This window comes from Phyllostomus hastatus, unplaced genomic scaffold (assembly GCF_019186645.2).
Source record: "Phyllostomus hastatus isolate PE091 unplaced genomic scaffold, TTU_PhHast_1.1 phas_scaffold_317, whole genome shotgun sequence".
Taxonomy (NCBI): domain Eukaryota; kingdom Metazoa; phylum Chordata; class Mammalia; order Chiroptera; family Phyllostomidae; genus Phyllostomus; species Phyllostomus hastatus.
This window is the reverse complement of record NW_025334023.1, coordinates 15866285-15884283: the sequence shown is the minus strand read 5'-3', so window position 1 is coordinate 15884283 and position 17999 is coordinate 15866285. Positions and strand designations below refer to the sequence as shown.

The 17999-nt window shown below is 35.6% G+C and overlaps 1 protein-coding gene across 1 annotated transcript in view; it reads right to left on the bottom strand.

Annotated features, from left to right (window-relative positions):
- Nucleotides 1-17999, bottom strand: part of TYR (tyrosinase) — a 78368-nt gene that overhangs the window by 50205 nt on the left and 10164 nt on the right. The window contains exon 2 of the mRNA XM_045818136.1: nucleotides 16854-17070. Coding sequence (XP_045674092.1) covers nucleotides 16854-17070 — 217 coding nt within the window. The remainder of the gene's footprint in view (nucleotides 1-16853; nucleotides 17071-17999) is intronic.

The window sequence follows — 17999 nt, the reverse complement described above, 5'->3', positions numbered from 1 at the left end:
GTTCTCACAGCAGATGTGTCAACTCCAGAGCACCATTGGATGTTCCTCACCTAAGGGAGATAGAGTAAGTATGAACATGCCTATACTGCAGATGAAGATACTACTGAGCAAGATGAGGGAATCCTGATGACATATTGAAGGTCACATGTCTTCTGAATGGCTAATTCCAAAGCTATCTCCTCAGTCTTCTCATTTTGAATCCTATGGTCTTCTCCTTATACTACACTATTTTGTTTTTACCTTTAATATCTATAAATTTATATATAGGGATTATTGCAATGGGTGTATAACAAGAACAAATATATGCCACAGATAAAAAGTTAACATTATGTAAAGTTAGTTGGGGGAAATATAACAAAGATTCTACTTTTGTTAATTTAAGGGTAATTATTTTTAAGATACTTTGATTAAAATAACTTGAAAATATCTTTGAATTTTTTACAGGTGTGTTTGCACTTATCAACCTTCAATTTCAAATAGAGTTTCCTTGTGCTTACATATCACAAAGCCTCATCTTCATGATTTAATTATAAATGAAATATGATTTATATATTTTCTATTTATCTTTGTTACTATTACTTAATTATCATTTGACAACAAGTTACTACCATTACTGTAGTTTCAACTCCTGCATAGTTGGCATTAGGCTAAGTGTTTCCTTATGCTCTTATATCAATTAATCTTCATAGTAACTTTATAGAGAAGATGAAAACATTCTTTTCTAGTTATTTTTCTAGTTCTAACAGCACCTTTGTTTCCCTTTCTTTTTTTTTCATAAAAATTCTGAAAAAACTGAGGCACCTGATCCAGACCAGTTCTCCACTGATATACTTGGTAGGGAAGAGAAAGCCCTTCATCGTGGTTCCTGTGCTCCCTCTCCCTCTGGATGAGGGCTTCAGAAGCCTTCTATCATAAGACTTGGGATAGCATACAATCAGCTGGATCAATCAGATTCTTGTCACAATGCACAGGAAAGACTGGAATTCCTTGGTAGTGCCACCAGTGTACAAGTATAAGGCCAGATGTTCACCTCCTTAAGACCAATGTTTGTTTCTGTTCAACTGAATTCCCTGATTGAGTTTCAAAAATTTGTAGGAGGTAAAATTGCAGCTTACAGGTTGTGTTTAAAAAGTAATTCTAAGTAGAAAGTACTATCATTTTGTTACACTTTGGGTATCAGTTCAATTTAGGACTAATGCTTTTCTGAAACAATTTTTGTCCACTGGAGTTCTGAAATGCTAGTCTACTTCACTGTGTAGAATTTGTTTCTGTAGGGAGCTAGAAAATTAGCACATCGACATGCAAGAGTGACTTTATTATTTAATGACATTTTTCTATTACAGAGACTGTTCTAAGTATTTTACAAATGTTAACTGAAGTAATCATTTCTAAAAGCATGTGAGGTAGGTATTGTTATTATCTTCACTTTGAAAATGAAGGATTTCAATAAAGACAGGTTAAACTTATGAAAATTCATCTGGCTAGTAAGAGATAGTATCAGGATTTTAACCCAGGGAGTCTGACTCTTAACCATTGCTCTCTGCTCCCTCTAAAATTATGTCCCTCTATTTGAAAGACTTGAGAACATGACTTCCCCTTTTGATGATCCAGTTTTGCTACCTGTTAGCCGTATGACATTGTCAAGATTTTTAAATTCTCTGAATCTCAGTTTCCTTATTTGAGAGACGAATGTAGCAAGAAATGTTATAAGGCTTTTGAGAGGAGTAATTAAAATAATAAATGTGAAAAGTTTTAGGAGCAGAAAAATATTGACATCCATGGTTATTATTAATTACAAGGACTCTCTGGAATTTTTAAGGCTATTTTATTAGGCTATTGGAAAGAACTTGTAACTTCTCCCCCTCTGTTTCCTTGCACTTTAGCTGATCTGCTTCACTTATCCTTGAGTATATCAGATCCTTGGTCAGAGTTTCTCTGACAATAAACACTTGATTAGGTACCTCTATTTAATAACATTTATACTTCCCTCTTTTAATAATTTATTTCCTTTACATTATAGTTAGGTATTAATGGTTCAGTTCTTAATTAGACTGTAAGTTCCAAAAGAAAAGGATCTGTATCATATTCACAGTTACTCCTAATGTTTTGCAAAGTGCCTGCACACAGTAGATTGCTTTATAAATGTTTGTTGAATAAATAAATACAAAATATTTATTTCTCTCTAAAACATGTAACTTCAGTTGCTAACATAATTTTAAAATCAGTGAAGCTAAAATTTTTTGGAATGTTCCCATAACATTCCAAGGTTTGTGTCTAAGACAGGTCATGGCTCTGAATCTGGCTCTTATGTCTTTATGTAATAGGCCATTCTCTCAATATTCTCCTAATGGAATACTTAATTGTATGTAGAGAAAGGACTAAGCAGCTTGTATGAAAAATACCCAACGTATTGCTCAGAATGGAGATGATAATAGATGTTAGGAGGTAAGAGCTAGGTTATTGTTCATTCAAAGCATGTTAATAAAAAAACAGTGAGTCACCCACAAGTTATGAAATATACTTTGGGAGATGCCATTGGAAAGAAGAATATACAATGACTAATAGAAACAGAATGTCATGGCCTTTTTCTACTTAGTGAAGAATTGATAAGTGGAAAAATATTATAGGAAGGAGGGAAAATAAGGCAATGAAAAATGAGAGAAAAATGAATTACCTTTGTCAGCCAAGAACTGAGGCTAGAATGTAAATAAGGTAGCTCAGCCCCAAACTAAAACCCCAAGCAATGACTGGCCCCTAGAGGGGAAAAAGCTGAAGAGGCTTAAGCAGAAAGACCCAACAGATCCATTCAATGTGCTCATGAAACTTCTTTCCTCAAACTCCTGGATGTGCAACCAGCTTCCCATTTAGGTGTGGCCTTGTGAATGTACTGTGGCCAGTGGCGTGTGGGCAGAAGGTAGGTGGGCCACTGGCAGGGCTGGCCCATCTATTCCTTCTGTAGGTCTCTCTAAACACCCTGTTCCCTTGTCTCCCAAAAGATGCAGAAGATCGATCCATCAAAGAGTAGGACAGTAGAGTCACTGAAGTGCCTATGTGAAAGGCCAGTCACCAAACATTAACATCTGAACTGGGCCTTGTATGAGCAAGAAATCAATTTTTATTAGGTTAGGCCACTAAAATTTTGTGGTTGGTTTGTTACAGCTCCTATGTCTTAGTCTGTTTGGGCTACTATAACAAAGTACCCAGTCTATGGAAAAGAGATTGTATTAGAAATTGCTATTTTTCACTAATACTATTTTTTCTCTTTGTACTAATGATGAATATCCTAAATGTAGTAGGGCACATGGCTAGGTGATCACATTTTCCAGTTTTCCTTTAGAGCTGTGTGGCCATACCTGTTGGGCCATAGGGATAAAATGGAATTGATGATAGACACTTCTGAACTTATGCCTTTAAATAGGAATGGGCATGTACTCCACTTTCTACTTTGTGCTCTTCCTGCTACTTTAAGATAAAGATATTAGAATGAAGATGTAGAGATAGCTGGGAGTTGAGGATGGTAGCCCTGCACTCTCTGTCCTGGATTATTTATCTCTGCATTGTTTCATAAGAGCAAAATGAAGTCTATCTTTTTAAAGCCACATTATTTGGTTTTTCTTTCTTACACTATTTTAAAGTGAGTTTTAATTAATAGAGGGAGAGCTAGACTAATTCAACAATATTCTACAAAACTAAAGGCCTGCAGAATCTTGGAATACATAGAACCACAGTTGCATTTGGTGTTTATGTAAGTGAAGTTTCTTATCTTGATCAATTGCCATATTTCAAGCATTTCTACCCATAAACTGAGCCTTTTATTAATACATTCTCTCCTAGTCATTTAAGCACTAAAGTTTTAATTCCAAGTCACAAGCTTTCAGAGCATCTATTGGAAAGCCACCTACTCTGAGGTCACTGTCACGAGGTTCTGAAATTTCTACAGGAGGAAGAAGAAAAATTGACACAGTTTGAGTTAAAATTGTTTATAAAATATAACAATATTCTAATACCTTGTCTTCATTGTAATATAACAGAGGCTTTCCACATTTAACAGACATCTTATTTGATACTCATGTAAATATGCAGACATGCAGTAAAGAAATATTATCTTGGCTTCACAAATAAAAAGATGTGCTATGTGAAACTGAATGACTTACCCAGTGTCTCATCATGTCTTGAATTCAAGTGATCTCTCTTCAAGGATACTAGCATACTTATCACATTTCTAAATTTCATATTCTAGCTCTAGCACTTGTACTCTATGTTGCTATAAGCAGATAAAAGGTAGGCAAATTATTTAGGTAGGCAAATTATTTAGTAAAGTACCTAACCCTTAGTAACCTCTCAATAAAAGTTGGCTATTTGGGTTCTTTTATTTTAGCTTTTAATTTTTATAGGGATAGATTTACAGGAAGTTTTTAAAGCAAAACTCTAGGGAATATCACTTACATTATATTTTATGATACTTTTATTCTCTAGAGCACAATACAAAAAAAAATGAATGGTGTCCTTAGAGTTATAAAATGCATTAACCTTAATGAATTTTAAGAACTGGGTGCATTTTATCTTGAGAAAAGTGGCATCTCACCATATACTTAGCATTGGAGATAAGCTTATTTTCCCTTGGATCTCACGTATTTTCCCTTGGATCTAACTAAAGCTCTACTACAAATTTCTACTGAAGTCTCCATCTAAATAAATGAACAATCACTTTGACTTGGTGAAACATAACTATAAGGAAAAAAAGGATAGTTATTCATAGTGTCTGGCATAAAATCAATTGGGTCTAATAAGCTGGACACTAGAGCTGATCCTTGGTATTTTTAGAAGCAAAATTTTAATTTTAGAGCAGATTTCCCCAAGTACATTTCTGGAAATATATAAATAAAATTTATTTTGGATTTTTTTAAAAATATATTTTATTGATTATGCTATTACAGTTGTCCCATTTCCCCCTTCACTCCCCTCCACCCTGTACCCCCCTCCCACCCACGTTCCCCCGCTTTAGTTCATGTCCATGTGTCATACTTGTGAGTTCTTTAGCTTCTACATTTCTCATACTATTCTTGCCCTCCCCCTATCTATTTTCAACCTACATTCTATGCTACTTATTCTCTATACCTTTTCCCCCCTCTCCTCCTCCCACCCCCCCCTACTGCTAGCCCTCCATGTGCCCTCCATTTCTGTGGTTCTATTCCTGTTCTAGTTGTTTACTTAGTTTCTTTTGGTTTTGCTTTAGGTGTGGTTGTTAATAATTGTGAGTTTGCTGTCCTTTCACTATACATGTCTTTTTAAGTATATTTTATAAGTATATTAATATCATTGATAAAAATTGGGACAGTTGTCCAAATTTTTTTATCCCCTTTATCCACCTTCTGCCCTGCACCCTCCCCACCTTAGTTCATGCCCACGAGTTGTACATATAAGTTCTTTGGTCTCTCTGTTTCCTATAATATTTTTAACCTACCCCTGTCTAGTTTATGCCTACCATTTATGCTTCTTATTCCCTGTACCTTTTCCCCCATTCTCCCTCTTCCTCCTACCCCACTGAAAACCCTCCATAGGATCTCCATTTCTGTGATTTTGTTCCTGCTAGTTGTTTGCTTAGTTTTTGTTTTTTAGGTTCAGTTTTTGATAGCTATGAGTTTCTTGTCATTTTACTGCTCATATTTTTTATCTTCTCCTTTTTCTTAGAAAAGTCTCTTTAACATTTCATATAATAAGGTCCTAATGATGATGAACTCTCTTCACTTGACCTTATCTGAGAAGCACTTTATCTGCCCTTCCATTCTAAATGATAGCTTTTCTAGATAGAGTAATCTTGGATGTAGGTCCTTGCCTTTCATGAATTTCAATACTTCTTTCTAGCCCCTTCTTGCCTGTAAGGCTTTTTTTGAAAAATCAGTTTATAGTCTTATGGGAACTCCTTTGTAGGTAACTCTCCCCTTTCCTCTTGCTGCTTTTAAGATTCTCTCCTTATTTTTAATTTTGAGTAACTTAATTATAATGTGCCTTGGTGTGTTCCTCCTTGGGTCCAATTTCTTTGGGACTCTCTGGTCATCCTTCCTGGAAGGACTTCCTGGAAGTCTATTTCCTTTGCCAGATTGGGGAAATTTTCCTTCATTATTAGTTTAAATAAGTTTTCAATTTCTTGCTCTTCCTCTTCTACTTCTGGCAGCCCTATTATGCAGATGTTGGAGTGCTTAAACTTGTCCCAGAGGTTCTGAAGCTTCACCTCATTTTTTTGTATTCTTGCTTCTTCATTCTGTTCCAGTTGGATGTTTATGTCTTCCTTTCATTCCAAATAGTTGATTTGAACCCTTGTTTTCTTCCCTTCACTGTTGGTTCCCTGTATATTTTGCTTTATTTTACTTTGTGTAGCCTTCATTTCTTCCTTCATGTTGCAACTGAGCTCAATCAATTCTGTGAGCACTCTGATTACCAGTGTTTTGAACTCTGCATCAGATAGGTTGTCTATCTCCTTGTGACTTAGCTCTTTTTCTGGAGTTTTGATCTGTTCTTTCATTTGGGCCATATTTCTTTGTCACACCACAACTGTTAAGTTGTTAGGGGGTGGGGCTTCAGGTATTCACCAGGGTGGGGCAACCCTTATTGCTGCTTTGTGGTACTATCTGTGGTGGAGGGGTCAGAGAGGGAAAAGTACTGCTTGCTTACTCTATTCTAGCCCCACTTTCCAATAAACTCTCCTGTGAGACTGGGAGTTTCTCCCACCTTCACAACCCCCATAGTATTTACAGCTAGAGGTTTTGAGTCTTTAGTTTCTGGGTGGGTTAGCCCCTCCTCACTCATGCAGTCCACTACCTTGCCTTGGGTCCTCTCCATTTGGCTGCCTATCTCCACTTCTCCTACTTGTCTGGATAAATGTTTCTTTAATTCCTGGTTTGTCAGAGTTCCATGCAGCTTGATTTTCCAGGGCTTCTGGTTGTTTATAGTTTTTAAATTGGCTATTATCTTGGTTTGGGTTGTCCAAGGGAGTGAAGCATTTCTACCTATGCCTCCATCTTGGCCTGACTAAACCCAAAGATTTTAAAAGAGTGTTTGGGAAAATCAAAGACACAAGGTGATAGTGGTGGGTGGGTTTTATAGTCATATTAGTTGGAAATATTTAAGGTTTAACAAATCAAAACAAATCTCTATATTGTAGACCTTCTCAGATCCCTTATTCTAAGATGTATTTTGAAGCTCTAAAAAGGTATGTACTATCTATTGTTGCTGTTTTTCATTAATGTATGAGATTTTTCTGCTCCTTATTCCAATTTTATACCTGTACAAGGCTGGATTTTTTTTTTTAAATTTTGAACCAAATACAATAGTATAATATATTGAATATAGAAGCAGGAATTGAATCCATTTATCTTCTTTTATTTTTTTCAAAAATGTGAAGCAGTACCATTCCACTTATGATTTTTTATATATATTTTAATTATGTTATTTTTACTAAAATGTAATAATTATTTTGTTATTCTAATAAATCAATAAATATCTTCAAATTTTCTCAGTTTAAGTTTTAAGAATGGTACATAGCTATAAATGTAACCTATATAAATAATAGTTTCTGGAGTTTTCCACGTATTGTAAGAGTCATAAATAGATAATGAAACCAAAAAATATTTTAGATCATTCACTGTAGAAGATTAGAAAGCAGTCCTACAGATACATGGGATATAGATAATTTACCTTGATATCCTGAAGTCTCTCATATGTGCTAAATGAATAAATACATAAAAATAGACTTCTTTTTTTATTTTTTGTATTGTTTACTTCTAATGAGTAGTAGCATCTTCATCTGAGATTTGTCCCAAGGAAGTAAAATCTGTATATATACAATGCTAACTCTATACTTAGAAGAGGTGCATTATTATTTTGCTCCTTAAAAATGTTCTAGGTTTTTAACTTGGGTTATTGGAAAAATGAGATTATTCTTTAGCAAACATTTTCCACAACAGTGAATTCACATGATGAAAAATTAAATGAAAGCTATCTAATATGAATAAATATACATCATAAAGACTAACAGCTTATGCTAAATTATAAGGAGAGTTGAGAAGACTGAAGATTACAGAGAGGACAGGAGTGGAGGGAAAGGGAGACATTTCTTGTATATGTAGTAGGAGCTAGGTATTTATACATCTTTACAATAGCCTGAATGTATAATTATTAAATAAATTTCTAAAATGAGAGAAGAGGTGCTCATAATATTACAACTGAGGTTTAAATATGGTATTACACACCTTTAAAATAAGTGTTTCAATGCTCTTTAAAGAGCCCTTCCCAATCTAGGGAGTTCTTTGTCTTTCTCTCTCCAATGTAGCCTCCTAAAATGGTGTTCACCAGCATGTAATACCAGCACCTTTTATTTTTATTTTTTATTTTATCTGTTTTTCCCTTTTAAATTTTTATTCAAGTAATACATGACCATTATAAAAAATTTTATACTTATAATGAAAAGAGTGGTTTTCTGTTCCAGTTTTTAGTTCTCCAAATTTCTAGATAATGTAGTATCTCTTTTTTGGCCTTTTTCAAAATTAATTTTTTGAGGTGACAATAGTTAGTAAAGTTATATAGATTTTAAGTGTACAAATCATCTGTACATTGTATTGTATGCCCACCTCTAGCACATTTTAATTCATAGCAAAGATGTCACATGCCTTAAGTAAATTACTTTACTTTCTCAAAATTCACATTTGGTGAGAACAATTTGCATGGCAGTTCAAATAGTACATTATGGAAGAAATGAACTAATCATTTAAAAACATATAAATACATGGTGATTGATACTTCTTTTTTTTTTACAGAGATTGCTCAGGTTATACCATTATTTCACTTGCTGCTAAAAGTTTACTGAGTATCAAGTGATAATATCCCCAAATTTTAAACTATTCTGTTTTTAAGTTGTTTTTTCTTTCCAAAAAAATATATAACTATGAGTTTCCACCACCAAGATATCAGAACAATGTTTCTGGGCCTAAAGAAATCTGTCTCTGCAAAACTGAAAATGTCCCCTAATGTTCAAACAGTCACAGTTTCTATCAGGCTATAACAGAATCCTGACTTGAGAGTTTCTGACAAACAGGTACAATGAACATATTCTGGTGTTGCTGCCCTTCCACTTTAGGAAACAAGGCACTGACTGAAAATTTAATAGGCATTGGTATACATAGAAATTATGATTCACTTACTTTTTGTGAACCTAGTATATAAGTATTAACTCTTGCCTGAGGGTAGCTTCTGCCCTAGATATCTTAAAACATTTATACATACTGACAAAGCCTTCTCTATCATATAGCAGTCCTTATTTTAATTAAGGCTTTTTAGAAGTTAATGTAATCTTCTGATTACAGAATTGCATTCAAAGTAAACCCACTTGGAAAGTAATACACAGGACACTGTTTTGAATTCCCTACATGTTATAGAACAGGACCTCTTTGCCCTGAGACAAAAGGTTATGCTTTGAGTCAAATGATTTGGGTTAGCTCATTCAGCTAGAAAGAGACAGATAGTCACCTAAACTCATTCGAATAATTACTTCACTGAAGATGGTGCTTTAATCAGTGAATATTAAATATCATTAGACTGTTCTAAGGACTAAGTGACATAATGAGAAATTAGAATATCTGGTATATAAAGATTGTTGTTACAGTTATTATGATCAGAAGTATTGCCTGATCAGAATATCAACAAAATTGCTAAGGTGGTAATTCTAGGGAATTAAGTAACCAAGACTTGGAAAAGTTATCCTGGTCTAGATGAATTATCTGTCAGAACCTCCCACCTTTGTTCTGAGTCAGCATTCACCAATCTATATCAAACTACTCAGCCTTCTGATTCCCTCAGAATTGGTAAAGATATATAGGAAAGGACTTGAGCATTCCCATTCCTAGAATGTCTCACTCTGCTGAAGTAACCTCCTTGGCATTCTGGTTTACATAATCAGTCTCAATTGAATTTATTTCTTTTTTTCTGAGTCATTGTGATCATTTCTGGATGTCCTAAGAAAGTCCTGGGACTTTGGGAAAGTCCCTGGGAAAGTCCTGGGACTTTGGGAAAGTTCCTGGGAAAGGGAGGGACACTGAAAAGAAGGTTATTCTTTGAGACTTCATTGTGACTTGCCACTGGCCTTTCTCTTCAAATATGCACACTGTTACCTAAAACTTCATTCAAAATTTCAAAACTTTCATATTTTTTATTAAAGCCCAGAGCTAACTTGCCATTTTCTAGACTGTTCCTCAAGAAATCCTAGCAAATGAAGAAGTAAGATACTTCCAAGTGACATAGTTGACAGTCGTAATAAACCAGAAAGGATTAAAGGACTGTAGAGGGGAAAAGGTTCTGAAGAATTATACTAGCAGATTTTTAGAAGTTATATGAAGACAAGCTCAATTTTTAATGGCATATAGCTTAAGAGGACAAAACAAGACAGATTATTAAAAATCAATGGCAGACATTTCAGAATCATTCTTGATGTGTTGCTCACCTTGCTACCTCATAATCACTCACCAAAAAGAGCTTTGGGTTCTCTTTAGAGTATACAAGAGTTTCTGCACCTTAGCCAACTCATCTTCTTCTCATTCTCTCCATCTTAAAACAAGCCCTCACCACCTATCCTTCTCCCATTAGTTCAGCTATCCATCGTTCTTCATTTTGCTAAGGCCGATAGCTCCATGTATTTCTGAAATATAGGTAGAATCATATAAATTTGCTGCTTAAAAAGCTCTCATTACTCTAGTTGTCTATAGAAGTGTTTCACAAAACAAGGTATGTAGACATATTCTTGAAGATATGAACATTATATCATGATTTTTAAACATTGGGTTTTCAAATATATCTCTTTTACAGGGAAGATATGAAATCCATTTACATAGACTATACTTTAGTCCCTCAATTATGTAAGAATATGTGGATGTATACTTAGGGGCCTATATTTTTCTTCCTCCAGAGAAAATGGAGAAACACTGGTATTCATGGTATATTCTGAACTCTTTATATGTCCTCTTATTTCCCACTACAAACTTAATATTCTAGCTATATACCACTTCTCATTTTTTGTAACTAACTTCACCCATTCATTCTTCTAGTCCAATGCATATATTGTTCCCTCTGCTGAAAATGCCTTTCCTTTTCTTCTCTTCTTGGTGAGAAATTATTGATATTTCAAGATTCAGTTTTATTTTTATCTTATTGGGAAATATTTCTGCTGTATCTCTGGGTTCTAAATTCATTTTGTTTACTGATCATTATATTGTGGTTTTCTCATGTGTTCATGTGGTATTTCATTATATGGTGAGGTCCTTGAGGTCAGAAATTGTATAATAGTCATCTTTGTATGTATTTGTTCTTCCATAATTTCCTGAAATGCCAGGATTATGGAGGGCTCTTTAAATTTAATGAAGTTAATTTTTTCTCAGTCTAAAGAACTTCCTATTCTCTCTTGTGAAGTAAGTGAATCCCAGTCCTTGAATGACCACATAAAGATATACCATATTAGCATCTCAGCATTGTATGGGATGTTAGACTGAATACATTGAAAAGTGTTTTCTAGTTGGAAGCTCCTATGATCCTAAATTGCACTGTGCTTAGGGTTGGAAATATACCATTAAATTAGAGTTGGTTCTTGTTCCCACACTTTATTCCCTTTTGTGTAACAATAGCTACCTTTGCTCTTGCCTCTTTGTTTGAGAGAATTCTCCCCAAAAGCCAGTTATCTTAAAAAATGTCATCTATCCCTGGGTCTATACTGAGAATTTTTTTTTCATCCTTTCTCCTCCCTAGTTTTCTGCTATACCTAGCCCACCATGATCTATTTCTTCAGATCAAGTCTATACTTGGTTTGTAAGCTAATTGTCAAAAAATGTAATGACTGATAACTGACTGCCAATGGCTAATTACAGTTTAACATAATAACAGATGCCATTTATTGAAGAAATGTTACAAATTCCTTACATGTATTATACCACTCAATTCTTACACAAATTCCATAAATTATTATTCTTGTCTGCATTTTAGAGATGATGAAACTAAGGTTGAGAGGTAAATAACTTACTTAACACATCCAAGAAGTGGTGGAGTTTGAATCAAATTCCAGTTAGTTTGATTGCTTTTAACCATTTGCTAAACTGCCAGTCCTCCCTCACTCTCCAACACACACAGTAGTTCTATTTTTTATGAGTAATATTAAACTGTGAAATACAAGACACCATGAACAGTCAGAGATTTGTATGAGAAGATTCTTTGTGTCAAATAACCCATACTCCATGGGGACCAAACTATTTAGTCTTACTTTTTATAATACATGCTTATTTTTCTTTGCTTTATCTAAAAACATGTCTCTTTTATACAATTTATAAATTGTACATCTTCAATATTTACTTCAGCAATAAGTCTAAGAGGAAAGCTGTGGATACATAAATAACTTCAGTAGACAAAAACACAACAGCTCCTCCAACCCAGGGGTGTCTGTGAGAATTTTTTCTACAGGAGGTACATTATACACTGCTCACAAGACCCACAATGAAAAAGGGCAGGAACAACTGTGAAATTCAATCAAAACCAATCATTCAATTACACCTGCATTTATTGAGACAGGAGAGTGCAATGGTTGCGTTTGCTCCTGCTTTCCCAATCCCATCCTCCTCATAACTATATTCACTTGAGCACTCCTCATAAGCCAAGGATCCCACACCCCCCACTATATCTGGGTTTTGAGATCAAATGTGTCTCCCTATCAAGCAAAACTTACTTCTAGATCTTTGTCTCTAATAGCCTTCCTCACTGAGAAGAACCAATGTTTCTTGGATATATGACTGATTCCAGGCCTGGGAAAGTGTAGGTACAGGATGACTCTAAAATGTTTTATTCTACCAGAATGGGAGTGCTAAAAAAATGATGGGGATATAAAACAGAGACATAAGAACCAGCTTAATGGTGAGGTCACAGGTGAACTTTGCGACCATTTGAATATCAAGATAATTATGCACCTTAAGGAATTATATATACAATTCAATAATATATATATATATATTATTGAAAAAAATTTAAAGTCTTTACTCCATATGGTAGTCAGGAAGGAAAGAAAGAAGGAAAGAAGGAAGGAAACTCTCTTGCTAGCTGTAGAATCCTAAAGTGCTGGCTAATAAATGTAGAGGTAGTGCTAAAGTTGTAAAGTCATTATTTTGGGACCATCAGTGGATGGTAATTGCAGGAAAAAATTGTGATGAGAAGCAAGATATTTGCATAATGTTAAAAAGTCTCCATGTAGTCAGTTTATTAATTGAAAAGGGGAAAATGTAATTTATACAATGGGAAAATTGCACCACACCTGGAGCAAATGATCAAATTAATATGACCAACATGAGACAGATGGTTAGCATGTGCCTCCAGATGTGACACCCTCTGAGAAAGACACAAAATTGCCTGCTTAGAATTCTGGCTAAGAATACATTACTTGGATCTGATCATGAGGAAATATCAGACACACTCAAACTGAGGAAGATTCTGTTTTAAAATGGTTGGAGGGAAGTTACTCCCCAAAACATCAATCTCATTAAAAAAAAAGGCTGTGAAAATATTTCATATTAAAGAAGGCTAATGAGGCATAACAACTAAATGCTACCTGACCCTCAACAGGATCCTGTTCCAGAGAGGAAAAAAATGCTATAAAGGATATTATTAGGTCTATTAAAAAATTGGAATATAAATTCTAGATTAGAATAAAACTTTACATCAATACAGAATTTACTGAAGTCGATAACTGTTCTGTGATTATGTAAGGGAATGTCCCTGTTCTAAGGCAAAACACACCAAAGTGTCCGTGAGTAAAGGATTTGATGTATGTGATCTACCTCAGATGGTTCAGACTGGGAGACAGAGAAAGAAAGAAAGCACGATAAACTGTAAACAGTAAGTGAATCTGTGTAGAGTATGTGTGTATGTATGTGATTCTGTTGTTATACTGTTTTTATTGGTGCAATTTTTCCTTAAGATTAAAATTATTTCTGAATCAACATTTAAAAAAGAGTAAACTATATGTCCCCAGTCAGGAAACACTCTTGTTAAATAGAGTCAATGTTTTATAACATGTTCCTACTAGAACATTAGCTTCATATAACAAATATAAACTAAACAGTGAGTTAGGTGCAGTTTGAAATACCTTAGATATTATTTATGTGTTCAGTTATCAACACTTATTAAACACATATTATGTATCAGATAATGTGCCATGATATGCTTTTCCTTACCCCTTCAAGTTACATGTGAATGAGAATAAATTATTGGAAAGGAATTATCAAACAATTTTTAGTGATAGCAAACTATTTCCTATAAACTTAATGTTCTCAACTCATCTCTGTGCATTAGAAACTCATTTGAAAGCTACTAGCTGAATTGATACAGCTCAAGTCACTTCTTTTTTATTTGAAGCCCAGAGACTTGAAGCTCCCCAACCTTTCTGTGACCAGCCCACATTCCTTAATAACAAAGTTCATGCTTTCTCACTGCTAGAAAATCTGGCTAAAAGACCTGTAGAAACATGGAGGGTTAGCAACAGGGGAGTGGGAGGAGGGGAGAGGGAGGGTAAAGATACAGAGAATAAGTAGCATAGATGGTAGGTAGAAAATAGACAGGGGGAGGGTAAGAATAGTATGGGAAATGTAGAAACCAAAGAACTTGTAAGTATGACACATGGACATAAACTAAAGAGGGGGAATGTGGGTGGGAGAGGGTGTGCAGGGTGGAGGGGAATGAAGGGGTGAAATGGGACAACTGTAATAGCATAATCAATAAAATATATTTTTTTTAAAGAAGACCTGTAGAGTACTTCAGTTCCTTTAAGTGTGGAGCTTCTTTGCATGTCATTAAGTCAGCATTTGGAATCCTGTTAAACCCTGCACAGTTCCCATGGATACCCCAGACCAACCCTCCCAGATGGTGGCTGACAATTTGTGTGTACGCCTTAGTCTCAGCTTGTCTTGTCTGAGGCTCCTGGGTACCATGCATTGCCTTCATGTATGATTGTTGAAAGGCCAGCTTTATATTGTCCACCTTGAAGAAACTCAGCATGCTCTGTTCGTCAGAGTACAATGGAAAGGACTCTTGTATTTTGGCATTTGACAAATCTAGGGACAGATTTAGCTTTGCCCCTTAACAAATGAGCCATGGTACCCAAATTACTCAATACCTCTGATCTTGTTTCCTCCCTTTAAACTGGAAATAATGATGCCTTCTTTCTTAGAGGGTGACTTGAATGATTAAGTGAGATAGTGCTATAGAAATGTTTGGCATAGTGCCTTGCACACAGTGATTATTTGGAAAATGTTAATCATTGATATTACTTTAGTAAAGTAAGCATACTTTTATTTCAGCTGCTGCACCAGGATTCTTCTTTAGAGTGATATTCTCTTTGCTTTACTTTCTTCTCAGGAAGCATAAGATCCAGAGTTAGAGGGTGTAAGGGCACAGGAAAATGAAAGAGACAGGGAAATTCCTTTACATAGTTGAGCAATGGAAGTTAAAAGATAAAACAATCATCACAAGGACAAGAAAACAAAACAAAGCAAGAAGTTAAGGATAAAGAATGAAAGAGAGCGCCTTGGCTGGTGTGGCTCAGTGGAATGAGCACCAGCCTGTGAACCAAGGGGTTGCTGGTTCGATTTCCAATCAAGGCACATATGTGGCTTGTAGGCCAGGTCCCTAGTGGGGGGCACGTAAGAGGCAGCCACACATTGATGTTTCTCTCCTTCTCTTTCTCTCTCCTTTCCCCTCAGTCTAAAAATAAATAAACAAAATCTTTAGCCCTGGCTGGCATAGCTCAGATTTGAGCACGGGCTGCGAACCAAAGTGTTGCAGGTTCGATTCCCAGTCAGGGTACATGCCTGGGTTGCAGGCCATGACCCCCAGCAACCGCGCATTGATGTTTTTCTCTCTCTCTCTCTTTCTCCCTCCCTTCCCTCTCTAAAAATAAATAAATAAAATCTTTAAAGAAAAAAAAAGAATGAAAGAGAGTAAGGTTTTTCTACCTGGTAGGGTGCCAGAGATTTTAGAGGGTGGAGTGTCTAGTGTTAAATTCTGTTTTTGTCTTGTTACAAGTCAGTACCCTATGTTTTTCCAAACCTCCAGTGACTTGAGTTAATGTTCTTGTTTGCTTGTGTTGTTTGTAGGTTTGTGTTCATAATGCAAATTGAGGTGAAGAGGATGGATTTTATGACTGGGACCACCTTGGGCAGAGGAAAATGGACAGGTGCTGAAGGAATGACATATGCAAGACTGAGAGCTTTGCAGGAGAAGTAAAGAGGACCTAAAAGAGACTATGAAATGGCATCTCTGATGAAACAAAGGATCTTAAGGGATAATGGAACAGGGGCTTAACCCCCACATGTGGGTTTTATCCTTATTCAAGTTAGAGGAATGGACTTGCCTCAAAGAATCTAGGGTCCAGAATATTTTAAACTAAATAAAATACTAAAGCTTAGGAAAGTATAATAGATCTCTAGTTCTATATTAATAATTACAAAAACTTCTGAACATGCATTGTATTGTTTGGCACCAACATTCTTTTAGTGGAAAGACCTGACTTTACTTGCCATTAGGCTGCCTATTATCTCTACTGATTGTTACAGTGGATACAGCCACACATTTTGCGAGCGAGTTATTAATGTGTTGGATTATGGTGCACTGCCTAGACTCTGCTTTGTTTATGGGCCAACTATCTATGTATGACATGTCCTTTTACTCAAAATTCTGAATTTTCAAACTCTTCTGCACTTATGGTGTTGGATAAGAGACAGTAAACACAAATTCAGAAAAAATATAAATTTTAAATGAATGAAAAAGGGAGGTATTACCTTCCAGTGTGTTTCTAAAGCTGAAATTGGCGGTTCTATCCATGGAACCCGTTTCATACTGGGTCAGACTCAGGCAAAATTCCACATCAGCTGAGGAGGGGAGCCTCGGGGTCCTGGCTTTGTCATGGTTTCCAGGGTTGCGCAGTAACGGTCCCTCAGAGGTCCCATTGCACAGTACCTGGCGGCTGTTGTACTCCTCCGATCGGCTACAGATGATCTGCACAGAACACCTTGATGTTAAAGTTGTCACCACCTCTAAGTCAAAGTCAAAGGGGAAAGTAGGGAAGTTGAAATTCCTGGTTGCCATATTTTTATCCCGAATCATAAGGAGGTTGATAATTTAAAGGAAGTTGTTGAAGAAAGCAGCTTTCTGTGTGTTGAAGAATAACCCAGAGAAATTAAAATATAGAAAAGAATTGTAGTCCTAAATCTACCACTTAAGAAAATGTGTTAAATTCCCTAAGCCTCAGTTATCAAATAGGGATAACAATGTCTTTGTATAATTGTTGTCAAATATTTATTTGAGGAGAAAACTAACTTGACAGACATGTTAATTACCTGTTGTATGGCTTCACTAGTTTTATGCCCATGAGACAAGGTATGGCCCAGAGTTTAGGTCTGTACCCCTCTTATTTTACCCCTTTCTGTATCTTCTCTGGCTGAACAACCAATTCCATGGCTTACATTATATAATCAGAACTCCCCAATTCCTATCTCTAGTTCAAAGTGACTCCTCTGAGCTCTTAGTCTGTATATTCATCTCTGACTCCATTTTTCAATGATCTCACATGCATCACAAATATAACATTAAAAATCCTAAATCTGTTACTCTATCTACATTTTCTATCTCACCAACCATCCTGCAATTCAAACCAGAAGCCCATGGATTATCATGTTTAAGCCAGACATTGGTATTTAGTGTTTGTGTTTTATTCTCTTTTGTCTTTCACATTGAAACCATTAACCAATATTTTCAATTCTGCCTCCAGAGGATATCTTGAATTTGATAGCCACTCTCCATTTGCTGAAAATTCTGTGATCCTACTGTTAAATTATGATGGGTTACTTTTTTCTGGGCATTGCAGGTGCCCCTTCATCCCACACTTTTTTCCTTCCATAACAACACCCATTCCTTGCCATGCATCT